General features: G+C 40.3%; 1 protein-coding gene across 1 annotated transcript in view; it reads right to left on the bottom strand.

Moving 5' to 3' along the window:
• Positions 1-1,176, bottom strand: part of LOC126299100 (alkaline phosphatase-like) — a 233,252-nt gene extending 232,076 nt beyond the window's left edge. Inside the window, exon 1 of the mRNA XM_049990774.1 lies at positions 1,055-1,176. Within this exon, the coding sequence (XP_049846731.1) occupies positions 1,055-1,136 (82 nt within the window). The 5' untranslated portion in view covers positions 1,137-1,176. The remainder of the gene's footprint in view (positions 1-1,054) is intronic.
• Between the last annotated feature and the right edge of the window lie 14,392 nt (positions 1,177-15,568).

The following is a 15,568-nucleotide window of genomic DNA, read 5'->3' as shown; positions in this document are numbered from 1 at the left end:
CGCAAACTAGAACATAAAATAAAAGTGACTGACGTAGTAAATTGATGATCTGTTGAATTTTCTGACTTTGAGAGTACTGAAGGGCGATCTGTTTTAATTGTAGAAAATTGTTCAACAACCAAGATCGCATAAAATATTTCTTTATTTAAGACAACCGGTTTCAACAGACTTTGCTGTCATCTTCAGGGCTTAAAAATCTTTTTGTTGTAAAGCGTGTTCATTTTACGCCGAACCTCACGCACAAGATGTCAAGGTTCGGCGTAAAATGAAAACGTTTTACAACAGAGATCTTTAAGACCTGAATATTACAGCAAAGTCTGTTGAAACACGTTGTCTTAAACAATGAAATATTTCATGTGATCTTGGCTGTTGGGTGGTTTTTAATAACTGATGAACTCTTACTTCGATAGTCACACAGAAACTGTTGGAATGTATAAACACATTAATGACCATTCACACGGGATCACGGAGGAGATCCATTGATTTCAGAAGCAATTGGCGGGGTTTGTACCTTGTCACTGAATAGATCAGTAGGAATGCTAGCTGCAAAGGGCAGTTAAGAAGCTAAGTTGTTTGTGGAGGCTTCCATAAAAATTCTTAGGTACTCGATAACTGGGTTCGAGATACCTTCCATTACACAGATTAATGCTTGCGTGTAAATTATTACTTTTGTTTCTGTACGTTACTCACATGGTGAAAACCAGGACGATATATTATACCAAACTGGTAACCTAAGCACTTTATTACCCATCGACAAATACCGCTTCGAAAACCATGCACCAGTAGTAAGGTACTGGTGGAAGTCTTGACATAATTGAATTCTGTGTAGAATATACCTCATCCATGTCAGCGAAACACGGCCAAAGTTGACTAATGAAACAAGTTGCCAGATTAAACTGACAGCTACTGAGTCTAATAACGACACATTGTGAAACAAGGTACGTTTATGAAACGCAACATAAGTTTATTTTGTTCCAGACTGTCGATTTTCTGGGCCGGGAAATGTGTGTTTACGGGACTTGATATCTGACGAGTGGCAACATAATCGATTTACCTTCCAGCTGCTTGGCGGGACGTTTGACCCGGCCTGACTCAGCGCAGACCAGTAGCGTAGCGAGCAGCGCGTGCAGCTTCATGACGCCAACTTCTCAGCACCTCTGATCCGCATCGCTGCCTGTTACGCTAGGCGTGTCACGTGACTGCCGACGAGGAGGTTGGGAGGGGGAAGGCCGCAGCAGACTACGGCTCTCGCACGCACACACACACACACACACACACACACACACACACACACACACACACGCTTTTAGCATCATCGCTGCCGCCAGTCGAGTAGCATCACGAGCAGGTTTTCTCAACCTGTAGCTACTGCAGTGGTTTTCTCGTCAGAAAAATATTTTAACGGCAAAACAAATTCGCAAAAGACTTTGCTCATACTGTCACCACCGAAAATCGAGATCTCTGGGAACCGTTATATAGCACAGCTTTTGCCACAGAAATCCTCCTAGCGAGGCGGCACAGTGGTTAAGGAGACCACACCCTGCCTATCTAAGTCATGTTAATTTAGTCGAGTATTTGACCCATTTCTGAAAAAAAACTATTTGACGCATGACCTTGCTATTTTTACTGTATGTTACGTGATGCTAATAGAGTCAAGTGTACTAAAATCTACTTTATCGATTTTATAGATTTCAAGAAATACTTTATTTAAATTTATTAACAAAAATGTTAAGTGTTTTTTGTGAACTTCCTAATAGGGGGATATTAATGAATGTAGCACCAGAGGTGGCTTTTTATGTTATGCAGAGCCTCTGAAAATTTCATTCATTTAACTATGATTGTTTCTGATATAATGGGGCATATGTACTGAAAATTTTAGTTTGCAGGAAATTGACTTTAAACAAAAAACTTTTGAAATTTGTTACTTACAGTTAAGTAAAACTGTCCTGCTGCATATGATGGCCCTTCTTTGGCCTCTAGCAGGTCTTCAAGCTTCTTTTTCACCTTCCTGTATGTTTGTCTTGCTTTATAGGCCATATTAGATGCAGACCTGTCTGATCGGTTATCCTCATTTTATCGCAATGTTGCAGCCCAGTGATCATATTTTCACCAGGATTAATTCCCAGCTTTTTCAGTTCCAAACACTTTCCAATATTACCGCAACTGATTGTAATAACAGCATCATGAACTCCTAGTTTCATTGTATCCATGCCTACAAATACAGTTTTAGGAAGGCGGTTCCAAATTATGCTGTTGAAACATTCATTTGGGTTCTGTGTCTGCCCATACAGACATTTCCTTATAAGGTCAGGATGTGCCAAGTCTCTGAAAATAGGTTTAATTGCTGTAATAACAGCAGCAGGAAGAGAATGCTGGTGAGAATAATCCAGTTGGCTCGAGCTCTGTTGTATTTGCATCACGAATTTTCTCATAATGGACACAATCCATGACGTGGCTTATCATCAGTAGAGGATTTATGGAAGAATATGGCTGAAACATCTCTCTTCATTGCCTCCAGACTTTCTTTATTTCTCCTAATTGCCTGTCCATAGTATACCTTCAAGTTTTCTATTTCAGTTTTAGTTAACCGACCCCGCCCGGTCAACAATTTTCCATCTTCTAATTTATTTCCTCTCTTATCAACAGTTAGTTTTCTCAGCCTTGTTTCCAAACGTTTTTGAACATGGCCTACACATTCTATTTTGCTAATAATGTCATCTCCATATGGTTTAGAGTTGATCATTTGTTGTATGCCTTACTGTCACCATCGCCCAAATATATAGTGTACTGTACGCCTGTTATTTCAATGGAGTGATGAAATATTTGTTGTACTCCATGAACTTCCATACCTCCATTTGATCCTCTAAAATTAGCCACACAGTTGTGTTCTTTATGTTCATTGACTTTACAACATTTGCAATATTTAGACATTATCTCCACATCTAACACTTTTCTGGTGTCTACACTCGTGGCAGTCACTACTCCATTCAGAGAAGTATGTCCTCTTTCCTGCCAACTTCCATCAAGTGCAACTGCAATATCCGAACATCCATCATTTTCTTCCACTGCTTCCCTGGCAGCCAGTTTCATGCTTGCCTCATTGACCTCACATCCAGCTTTCTCTAATATTGCAATCAGTTTTTCAAATTTATTTGGTGGTTGCTGTAAGTTCATCGCTGAACAAAATGTTCTCCCTCCAGCCTTGCCTTTGCCAATGGATCGTAAGGCATAAACTAATCTAGTATTGATTTCAAAAGGGCTACTTGCCTCTGGTTTTGAAGAACTCATAAATGAAATCACAGCTGAGCACCCGGCCGTGGTGACCAAGCGGTTCTAGGCGCTTCAGTCCGGAACCGCGCGACTGCTACGGCCGCAGATTCGAATCCTGCCTCGGGCATGGATGTGTGTGATGTCTTTGGGTTAGTTAGGTTTAAGTAGTTCTAAGTTCTAGGGGACTGATGACCTCAGAAGTTAAGTCCCATAGTGGTCGGAGCCATTTTTGAACAGCTGAGCATTTAGTGCAAAATAAAATCCAAAGTAATTGCTCGGCCTTTCCTCACACTGGCACTCTCACAAATTTTCACACTCTGTGACTCACCACACTGTCTACATTGTACAAATTTAGAAATTACATCTGATAATATTCTCAGATTTATAATAATGTTACTGCACCCCTTGTCACTTACAGTAAATTCGTTGTAACTCTCTTGAAATAGTGAACTCTTCTTTGATGATGCACTTGTTGAAGAATTACAATGAGAAACATCGTTGCCAGGCGACATAACCTCTTGCACAGAAAGCTTTCTAAACTTGTTTCATCTAAATTGTCGTTTCTTGAAAATGCCTTTACGTTTCGTCGTCTTAAATAAACACAACAACACACACGTAAACAAGCACTGCAAACGTAAGTATAACTACTCCTAATCACACATGAACGAAACTAACCGCGTGTTTGAAAGCGTGTTGTTTACAAACAGAAGAAACAAAAGAATACCAACCGTTGCATTCCAAGAACAGCCAATACACACGGGAGTGAAAAAAAATCCCTAACGTGCAATGTAGGGGATATAAATATCTAAAATATATGCAGAAAAGTGGGACATAAACTCATGTGGTAGAAAAATGCTCTTTAAATGCTCGAAAAAAATTTTTACAGCAAAATCCTTTTCATAGTACTTAAATAAAACGTTAATCTATCGAAATATGATGAAAACCGAAAACCGATTTTTTTCGACCTGATCCACGGTGTGGTCCCCTTAAGGGAAAGGACTCACTCACATTCGGGAGGAGAGGGGTTCAATCCCAGCCTTTGCAGCAGCGCTCACATAGCAATATAGTGTTAACATATAGGTATGCTGATTCGCTAAATTACCTTTGAGACGGAAAATTGCAAAAATGAAAGAGAAAGCTACATTTGGGTGAATAGAATAAGATCATAGTAACTTTCAAACGACCCTTGTAGTTTGGTAGTCGCCTGTGTTTTCTATTATCGAAAACCAGGTTGCTCATTGTATGCAGAAGGTCCGTGGTTCTACCAAAGATTAGATGTAGAATCTGTTCAGTCAACAAGACCAAATATAGCCTTACACTGCATTAATTTAGTCTTCGTTGCATTACTCTAAAAATCGATTTTGGGGACTTTTTCTGTGAACCTGACAACCATTCCATGGTTTTTGTAGCCTAAGGCTATTAGAAAGCACGTTAAGTAACATTTATGTATATTTTTGATGTCTTCCTTGATGCCTCAAAACTGACACGCTTTTCCTAGCTCCCTGGATTCTTCCCTTTATCCCCCCGTTGTTCTTCTTCTAAATCTGCATCTATCCTGTGGAAACTACTGTGAAACGCATGACCGAGGGTACTTCACACTTTATCACGGATTAAGATTTCTTCTCGTTCTAGTCGTGTTTGGAGCGCGAGAGGAATGAATGCTTGATGACCCCTTTGCACGCTGTATTTGGTCTAATCTTGTCTTCCTGATCCCTATTGGTTAGATACGCTGGAGGCTTTAGAATATTCCTTGATTCTTCACTTATTATTGGATCTTGAAACATTTTAAGAATGGTGAGTGGTCAATGTAGATGGCTGCCATATAGAGGACCCGTGTTCGAACCTCAGTACGGCCAAGGACTTTTCCCTGGTGGGAGGACTGGTGCGGAGTGTACTCGACCTTGTGATGCGAACTGAAGAGCTATTTGTGCGAAAAGTAGCGGCTCCAATGTTTGGAAAGTAGGCATAACGGGCGGGAGAGCGGGGTATGGACCACATTCCCTTCCATACCGCATCAACATGACGTCGTATGGCAGAGGCTGCGACCGGTCGACATCCGTTGGATCTTCAGCATCGGGCGAGGAGCACGTTTCGCAGGATGATTGGCGTCAGCCTTCCAGCATCAGTCACTTCAGATTTTTCGGCGTTTCCTTGACGTTCTCGCGTGGAGCAGACAAACCTGTGAGCATTCGTGCAACCCTTCCTTGTATGCGTTCAATACCCCCTGCCAGTCGAATATGGAATGGGTCCTACTCACTTGGACAACATTCTGGGCTGGGACGCAGTAGTGTTCTGAAAGTAGTCCTCTTGTAAACCAACTGCAGTTTACCAGCCTCTTACCACCGAAATATACCTCTTGTTTTGCTGCGACTGATCATTCCAATTCCTGTCTTCAAAAATTTTTACACTCAAGCATATTCTGGCTATTTCCAGTCATGAATCACTGATATTATTGTCATAGGATACTACTTTTTTTCCTTTTGAAAAGTGCACAACTTTAAATTTCTGAACATTTAAAGCAGGTTGCCAATCTTCGCACAACGTTGGAATCTTATCGAGGTGTGACTTCATCCTTCTGCAGCTTTGATTAGATACTACCTCGACTTCCGGAAGGCGTTTGATACAGTTTCCCATTGTCGCCTGATAAACAAAGTAAGAGCCTACGGAATATAAGACCAGCAGTGTGGCTGGATTGAAGAGTTTTTAGCGAACAGAACACAGCATGTTGTTCTCAATGGAGAGACGTCTACAGACGTTAAAGTAACCTCTGGCGTGCTACAGGGGAGTGTTATGGGACCATTGCTTTTCACAATTTATATAAATGGCCTAGTAGATAGTGTCGGAAGTTCCATGCGGCTTTTCGCGGATGATGCTGTAGTATACAGAGAAGTTGCAGCATTACAAAATTGTAGCGAAATGCAGGAAGATCTGCAGCGGATAGGCACTTGGTGCAGGGAGTGGCAACTGACCCTTAACATAGACAAATGTAATGTATTGCGAATACATAGAAAGAAGGATCCTTTACTGTATGATTATATGATAGCGGAACAAAAACTGGTAACAGTTACTTCTGTAAAATATCTGGGAGTATGCGTGCGGAACGATTTGAAGTGGAATGATCATATAAAATTAATTGTTGGTAAGGCGGGTACCAGGTTGAGATTCATTGGGAGAGTCCTTAGAAAATGTAGTCCATCAACAAAGGAGGTGGCTTACAAAACACTCGTTCGACCTATACTTGAGTGTTGCTCATCAGTGTGGGATCCGTACCAGATCGGATTGACGGAGGAGATAGCGAAGATCCAAAGAAGAGCGGCGCGTTTCGTCACAGGGTTATTTGGTAACCGTGATAGCGTTACGGAGATGTTTAGCAAACTCATGTGGCAGACTCTGCAAGAGAGGCGCTCTGCATCGCGGTGTAGCTTGCTCGCCATGTTTCGAGAGGGTGCGTTTCTGGATGAGGTATGGAATATATTGCTTCCCCCTACTTATGCCTCCCAAGGAGATCACGAATGTAAAATTATAGAGATTCAAGCGCGCACGGAGGCTTTCAGACAGTCGTTCTTCCCGCGAACAATACGAGACTGGAACAGAAAACGGAGGTAATGACAGTGGCACGTAAAGTGCACTGCGCCACACACCGTTGGGTGGCTTGCGGAGTATAAATGTAGATATAGATGTAGATAAATATCTGCGACATCTGTAAAATGTATGAGGTAACTGTTAATACTATTTGCGAGGTCATCAATTAACATGAACAGCGTTGATCTCTTCACACTTCCCTGGTGCGCGTTTCAAGTTAGTTCTCCATACGCCAGTCACATCTGCCACCTCTCCTGTAAACTGATGTGACCTGTGCTTTCTTTCAGCTTTTGGATCAGTTTTGGGGACCTACGACATACTATAGTTAATAGAAATTCTGTATAAAAGAAAGGATTTCTTAAGGTTCTGGGGCTTCTTTCAGTTTTAGCGTGCAGGTGTTTCTAATTGCTGCTGACTGTATCACTAATGTCGGTAGTGATGCAAAATTTAACTGGGGCTATCCTCAATTTCGGTACCTATAACATCCATGAATTCCTGTGCCATCAGTGAGTGTCTTGGCCAAAGGATCTGTAAGGTGTTGGCACTAACTTTGGTGTCACTAACAGCCTTTACATATGACCAGAATTCTTCTGCATTTGTAAGCGGTCTCTCGATAAATTGAACGGTAGTTGCTGAAATCTTCTCGTCTTACCTTTTCGACCGGCAAACGCATTTCATTCAGCGACGCTCTGTCAATAGCTCTCTTATTGTTGGACGTCTTTGGCAAATTCGATGAAATATTTGTAATACTGCTCTTTTTTAGCAACTTTGCCAAAGAGGCAGTATTATCTTATTTCAGGACGGACCTCGAAACATATAGCTCTGGAGAGGAGCATGTAGAAGAACTGTGACTCAGGTTTGGAAGGATAGTTGAAAATGGACGTGATGGAGTTCCACTTAGGAGAACAGTTCATGATAGAAGGGACCCTACATAGTTAATACTCAATCCAAAGAAAATTCTGAAGAAACAGAGACTGGTACATAATAGGTGTGATCAAAGCATAAGGCTATATACAGGGAGGAGCTAAATGAAAGTGAAGAAGACATTGCGTGAAGCCTGCAACGACTTCTGAAATTGAGGATAGCAAAACAAAAGCAGAAACGCTGAACTCCGTTCTGAACTGTTCATTTATTTATGCATTTATTTTACCTGGCAAGATTAGGGCCTTCAGGCCCTCTCTTACACCTAACCAGGCATGCTCAGATTGAACAAATTTCAGTTTCTACAGAACATTAAGGACATATACCATGTTATACAGTATTAATGTTAAAGAAAAAAATAAAGATTATAACAATAGCACAATGATAATTATAACAATCAAAAAATAACTATAACAATCAAGAATAATAATAATAAAATAATAATAAAAATGCTAATAGTAATGACTATATATATATGAAAGTAAACATATTTTTCTTTTATGAATGTCAGTCCTATTGCTAGTTGGGAATTTTCTCGTTATATTCTTGCAGCTTGTGAGTTATTCTCATCGAGCAGAGACATAAGACGATAGAATGGGGTGAAAGAGATATAGAAGAGGTAGATAGGTTAGAGGAAGAGAAATAGAATGGTAAAATTCGAAGCTATGATGGAGAGGAGAAAGAATGAGATGAGAGGGGCACAACAATGGTGGCTATACCGTCCCTAATATGTAAGTTTTGAGTTCCCTCTTGAATGTTGAGTGGTTCTGGATAAGACGCAGATCACAGGGGAGCGCGTTCCATAGTCGTATGGCTGAGATGGAGAATGACACGGAGAAACATTTTGTCTTATGTAAAGGTACAGCCATGATGCTAGACGTATCCGATCTGGTATTGCGGTTGTGGAATGATGATAGGTGTTTAATGTGAGAAGATAAGTATTAGGGGCACCAGTGGCTAAGAAATCGATGAAGTAAGCATATCTTGTGGAGATCGCGTGCCTTATGTGGGCGTATCCAACATAGCTGGGAGTATGAAGGACTGATACGATCATACAACCGTATATTGCACACGTATCTAACGCAAGCATTCATCACTAGCTTGAGGCATCTCGACTTTTCACTATTTGTGTCGTGTTGAACTACATCACAATAGTAAAGATTAGGCAAGACTAGTGTTTGGACTAATTTTTGTTTAACATGGGTTGGAAATATTTTTCTAAATTTTTGAATTGCATGTAGGGAGGAGAGCGATTTGCGGCAAGCTGTGACTGTTTGTTCTTCCCAGTTTAGGTGTTCATCCAAGATTATTCCAAGGTCTTTTACTGTTTTTTTGGTATGGTAGTAGGATACCATTTAGGAGTATTTGAGGGACTGTTTCGCGAAAGTACCCGCTGATTAGCTTTGGATGAGATATAAGCATGACCTGGGATTTCTTGGGGTTTAGTTTCAGACCTAGGTTCTGTGCCCATCGAGAAACAGAGCAAAGATCTGCGTTCATACTCGCTACTGCGTCAGCAATGTGCTTGCACTTATGTACAGTTGGATGTCGTCGGCATATAGATGGTAGTTGCAGGAATGAATCACTGAAGAAATATCATTAATGTAAAGTGAGAAGAGAAATGGACCAAGGACGGAGCCTTGCGGAACTCCAGAGTTCACGTTTTTCCATGATGACTTTTCCGACCCACAAATAACTTGCTGACTTCTGTTTTTGAGGTAGCTGTCGAACCAGTGTATTGCGCTGTTTGAGAAATTCAGCTGTTTCATTTTAATTAGTAATATATCAAAGTCAACTGTATCAAAAGCCTTGCTAAAGTCAAGCAGTGTTAGGATGGTAGCTTCACGTCTGCCCATAGCATGTTTAATGTCATCAGTTACTTTGATTAATGCAGTTGCTGTACTATGGTGCTTTCGAAAGACTGACTGATATTTGTCATGGATGTTATGAGTTTTGAGGTAATCCGTCAGCTGTTCATGGACGATGTATTCTAGGGCTTTAGATATTGCAGGTAGTATGCTGGTCGGCCTATAGTCACCTGGCGACTTAGGGTTGTCAGTCTTGGGTATAGGTTGAATTAAACTTTTCTTCCACTCAGTAGGATATGTACTACTGACAAGAGACAGGTTGAAGATGTCTGTGATAACTGGAATAATAGTGTCTACAACGTTCTTATTCATGCCAATGCTCACTCCATCATTTTCTACTGCCTCGGAAAAGATTATCATAATGAAAATCCAAGGATATTGCACAGTTTAACTTCCGTACCACTGCAAAGATGAGTGATATAGATATTAATTGTCAGCAACATTGTGAAACGGTTGAAATAGCTAAAACTGAACAAAGCTCCAGGGCTGATGGAATCCCTTTTAGCATCTATACTGAATCTGCGGCTAAGTTAGTACCTCTTTAAATCAAAATCTTCCGTAGGTCCATCGTAAAAATTTTGGCGACAATATTCGTAATAAAGGGTAGATCACACCCATCTACAACAACGTGTAGCAGAAGTGATCACCAAACGTACCTTCACATGTATTTGTTGTAGAATCTTAGAACATGATCTGAGCTCAAAGTAATTATGTATTTCGAACAGAAGGACCTTCTCCATGTCAACCAGCACCGATTCCTTAAACATCGATCACCTGAAACCCAACTCGTACAATTCTCACGTGAAATTCTGAAAACCATGGATCAAGGCCGTTAGGTAGTTGTAATATTTCTTGTAATACGAAAAACATTTGACTCAGCACAACGCCCACTCTTATTATCAAAAGTACGATTGTATAGGGTATCAAGCGAAATTTGTGACTGGATGGAGGATTTCTTCGTAGGGAGGACGCTGAACGTGATCATGGATGGAGAGTCATCGACAGATGTAGAAGTAACTTCGGGTGTACCCCACAGAAGTGTTTTGGGGCCATTGCTGCTAGTGTCGATCTGGCAGACAATATTAACAGAAACATCGGACATTTGGCAGGAGATGCAGTTATTAATAATGAAATACTGTCTGAAAACAGCCGCACAAATATTCAGTCGGACCTTGATAATATTTCAGAGTGGTGCAAAGACTGGTAACTTACTTTGAATGTTCAGAAATGTAAAATTGTGCACTTCACACAGCGAAAGAACCTAGTATCCTATGACTACAGCATCAACGAGACACAACGGGAATCGGTCAACATATACAAATACCTGAGTGTGATACTTTGTATGGATATGAAATGGAACGATCACATAGGCGCTATCGTAGGAAAGCTTGTGTCAGACTTCGGTTCACTGCTAGTGTACTAGGGAAATGCAATTAATCTACAAAAGAGATTGCTTACTAATCACTTGCACGGCATATTCTAGAGCACTGCTCAAGTGTGTGGGACACATATCAAGTACGTCTAACAAGGGATATTGAATGTATGTGGGAGAAGGGCAGCACGAATGGTCACAGGTTTATTTGATGCTAGCGGGAGTGTCACAGAGAAGCTGAAGAAGGTGAATTGGCGAACTGGCAGATACTTAAAAGCAGACGCAAACTATATCGAAAACAAAGTTTCAAAAACCAACTACAAATGGTGACTCGATATACTACAACACCTACGTATCGCTCCCGAAGGGGTCGTGGAGACATGGTTAGATTAATTACAGAGCATACAGAGGCATTTAAACAGTCACTCTTTCCGCGTTCCATACGTGAATGGAATGGGAAGCATCTCTAGTATATGGTACAACAGGAACTAATATCCGCACAGCACTTCATAGTGGTTTGCAGAATATGGTTGACCATGTAAATGCGGATTATTTCAAAGTTAGCAGAGTATATATTCTGAAACTTCAGGTCTGTTGTACAAAAGTTAAAAAGGTTTGGTTCATTGCTTGTCATCCATTCTATAAAGGTGTCAAGAGATTCTGAATCTTGTTTCTCTGACTGACTGCACCAGCTGCCCATCATTTTGGTTAATTTCTTGCCTTGCTTTTAATTTATAGTAGCAGTTTATAATCCTGGAGAACATATTTTGTGAATATTATGTTCCATTTTTCTTCGTCCTATCTTCCATTTCTTTACGACAGTTTCACTTGCATAGAGGCACTCTCATTTAAAAACTGTTGAAAAGTATCACAGTTAAGCGCCTCATGAGCTAAACTTCTTCTTGTCAATGTTGTGTGTTCTGCAGGAAGCACCAGACAATGTCCCTATCTGATATTGTTGGCTTGTCTTTCTTTGGATTCACCTGTGGCATGATACCTACATTCTTTCTGTTTGCGACAAAACATTTAATTCACACTTCAAATCCGAAAACATAAAACTTTTCATTTCTTTATTTAAAAAAAATGTGTGTGAAACCTTATGGGACTTAACTGCTAAGGTCATCAGTCCCTAAGCTTACACACTACTTAACCTAAATTATCCTAAGGACAAACACATACACCCATGCCCGAGGGAGGACTCGAACCTCCGCCGGGACCAGCCGCACAGTCCATGACTGCAGCGCCCCAGACCGTCATTTCTTTATTGTCTGCTATGAAAAGGGGTCATGGTTGGAAGGTCAGTTCCTTACATTCGCGTCTATTTAAACTAAAGAATTGAGACTGACGCCAAGGTAGATTCAAGGACTTCCTTTTATACTTTACTCGGTTTCCAACTTTGATCAACATAATTTTTGTCAGAACTCCAACACCAACAACGATACAAGTAGTTGAAATCGACTTATGTTACAGATCAGGAACAAGCTCATGACAATACGAAAATAATTGGGATTACAGACATGTACGTGATGGCTGATTTTGAGAATTACCCAAGCATCTACATATCGCTGTCAAAGTTTCTGATGTTCATTGCAATGAGGGGCTGCAAATGTCTCACACTACACGGTTTGTATTTTAGGCCACAAAGCAGTGACAAACGTCGTAGTTAGTGAGAACGAGAGAGCAGCTGAGAGATTTTCCGTCAACTGATTTCTTGGAGGACCTCCAACTCTAATAAAAATAATTTTGAAAAAATACCAAATGTTAAGTGAACTGATTTGTCTGAAAACAAGAAATAAAATAGATGAGAGAAACATTTGACGCTCCTTTGAATGATGCTCGAAATCATGTACAGCAAATCAAGCGTGTCAGTTGTTTCTATAATCTGTTTTTGTGGTGTCACCGCAAGGTGCCACACTGGCTAGGTTGTAGGCTTCAAATCGGCTGCGGTCCGTCAGTACACGTCGGACTCCCGAGTCGCCACTGTCGACGCTAGCAGACCGAGCGCCGCCTCTCGGCTGGTCTTAGGAGACAAGCTAGCGCACTGCCCAGTTCTACAGCTGACTTTAATAGGAATGGTTCACTTGTTATAGCTTCAGAGATCTCAATCGCAGCGACGCTAGTTAGCATAGCCTTCAGCTAAGTCAGTAGCTGCGACCTAGCCAGGCGCCACATACAGTTTACGCATTGACACTTGATCTATATGTATGAAGCAATCAGAATTGTAAAGCAGTACTCGCAGTTTAGTCTATAACCGCACTTGTAAATATTATTGTACAAAGTCATGATCGACGTTCATCGCTGTTGCAGAATTAAAGCTAAGTCTTTAATTGTATTCCTGTCTACGAACTTCTAATCACCTAAGATGTTCCCCATACATCCCGTCAAGTACAGTTCATTGATCCTCACGTCAGCCTACGTGAACAACGCGTGCAATAATGGCCACCCATTGTGATCAGACTGCCGCGCGGGATTAGCCGAGCGATCTCAGCGTGTTCGGTCAGAGAGCTGGTTAGCCTCTGTAATGAAAAACTGAGTGGAAGGATCAACAAACGAACATCAACGGATATCATGTGACGTCCGCAACGACCAAACCCAAAGATCAATAATGAACAAAATTGAAAAAAAAGCGGTCTAAGGCGCTGCAGTCATGGACTGCGCGGCTGGTCCCGGCGGAGGTCCGAGTCCTCCTTCGGGCATGGGTGTGTGTGTGTTTGTCCTTAGGATAATTTAGATTAAGTAGTGTGTAAGCTTAGGGACTGATGACCTTAGCAGTTAAGTCCCATAAGATTTCACACACATTTTTGTTATCAGGCTAAGAGTGAAATTGCGTGACTCAGCCGGGTCACCCTTTCTCCATGAGGCCCTTAGTTCCGCCTCTTACCAAACAGTTTTATTTCTTACTTCTACGCAAATCATTTCGCAAAACACTTGATCTTTTTATTTTCAAAACTAATTTTTATTTTCAAGTTATGTCCGTAAAGCATGAAATATAATATGTTAAAACAACGATAGGTAATCTGTTACTATTAAGAGTATATAGATCAAGAAAAGGCGGAGAAATTGCAGTTGATATTTATTTTATTTTTTCAACACGAAAGAAAGGAATTCCGCAATTTTTACACCAATGTAGCTTTCTGCGTGCAATGTAGCTAGGCCTCGAAGACGCTAACTTTTTGACACTTTATTTACACAGCTAGCAGCAGCTGTTCGCAAAATACATGATGTCCACGCTACCTATTAAGATTTATGTCTTTACTTACCCGTCACTGTACACAAGAGCTCCATCATTTTTATGCATGTTGGTATCAGATCAATGTAGACGCAGTTTGTGGATCGTCAGATATCGATACAATACTCCACTTCTCGCCACATGTTCATAAGCATGAGAGCTGTTAAGCCTTTACCGCGGTGTACATCTGCTGTCTCGAATCTACCAGATCTCGAACCTTTGTCCAGTAAGCAGTGTCCTTGATAAATCCACATGCAGTGATGTTCTGTTTGTCAAAACTAGTCATCGTGCTAATCAATTTCATATCACAATTTTCCATTTCACACTCTTCGTTTTGCTATGAAAATTTGGGCAAAATTATTCCCTCAAATCACTAATCATTTTTTCTTAATTACACTTATTATTTTGAAGTTATTAAATATTTTTTGTTAAAAAACCTCACGCCGGTCAATTTGATACCCCATTTGTCCATTTCCAAATCTTCGTTTGGTTACGAAAATTCTGACAAAACTACATTATGTAATTTCCCATGAATTCACTAATTACGTTTTTCCTTCATTAACATGACTACTATCACGCAACTGTTTTTTTTCCAAAACTAGACCTCACTCTGTTCAATTTGATATCTCATTTGACCATTTATCACTGTTTTTTGGGCTATGAAAATTCAGACAAGAATCCAAAATGGAAATTTCTCTCAAATCAATTATTAAGTTTTTCTTGATCATCTGATTAACTTCAAGCAATTCAACTTTTTTTTCCAAAACTAGACCTCACACTGGTCGATCTGATATCCTATGTTTTCATTTGCCACTCTCGTTTTGACTATGAAATGTCAAACGAAAATCCATTTTACAAATTCTAGGAAGTCTCGTTTTCCCTCCACTCACACACTTGACTAAAACAAATCATGTGTGAATCAGTTAAGTGGAGCATGGTGCGCAGGTTTCGACAAGCTGTTGTCTTTTGAAATATTAGATGAAATCGATATCCACAGAACACTTATAGCCAGTGAAAGAATATTCATGTTGTGTGTAGTCTCATTAATTATTATTTAGTTCTGAAGTTTCTGTGGAATTTAAGATGTAGGAATTCTCTTATATTTTATATAATGTGTTAAATCAGATAATGATTTACTGTTTTACGGCAGTGGAACACTTAGCTGTGAACTACAAAGCTATAATAGCCCATCATGACATTTGCTAGAAATTTAATGTTTAATAGTCAAGTAAGAAATTTTAATCTAATGCTGTTGACTTATTAGTTAACTTTCCTGGATTTGGCGTTAAGTTACCCCTTAGCAGGGCAAATAACTGTGATTTAACT

The sequence above is a fragment of the Schistocerca gregaria genome, chromosome X, assembly GCF_023897955.1.
Source record: "Schistocerca gregaria isolate iqSchGreg1 chromosome X, iqSchGreg1.2, whole genome shotgun sequence".
Lineage (NCBI taxonomy): Eukaryota > Metazoa > Arthropoda > Insecta > Orthoptera > Acrididae > Schistocerca > Schistocerca gregaria.
This window is presented reverse-complemented; position numbering and strand designations above follow the sequence as displayed.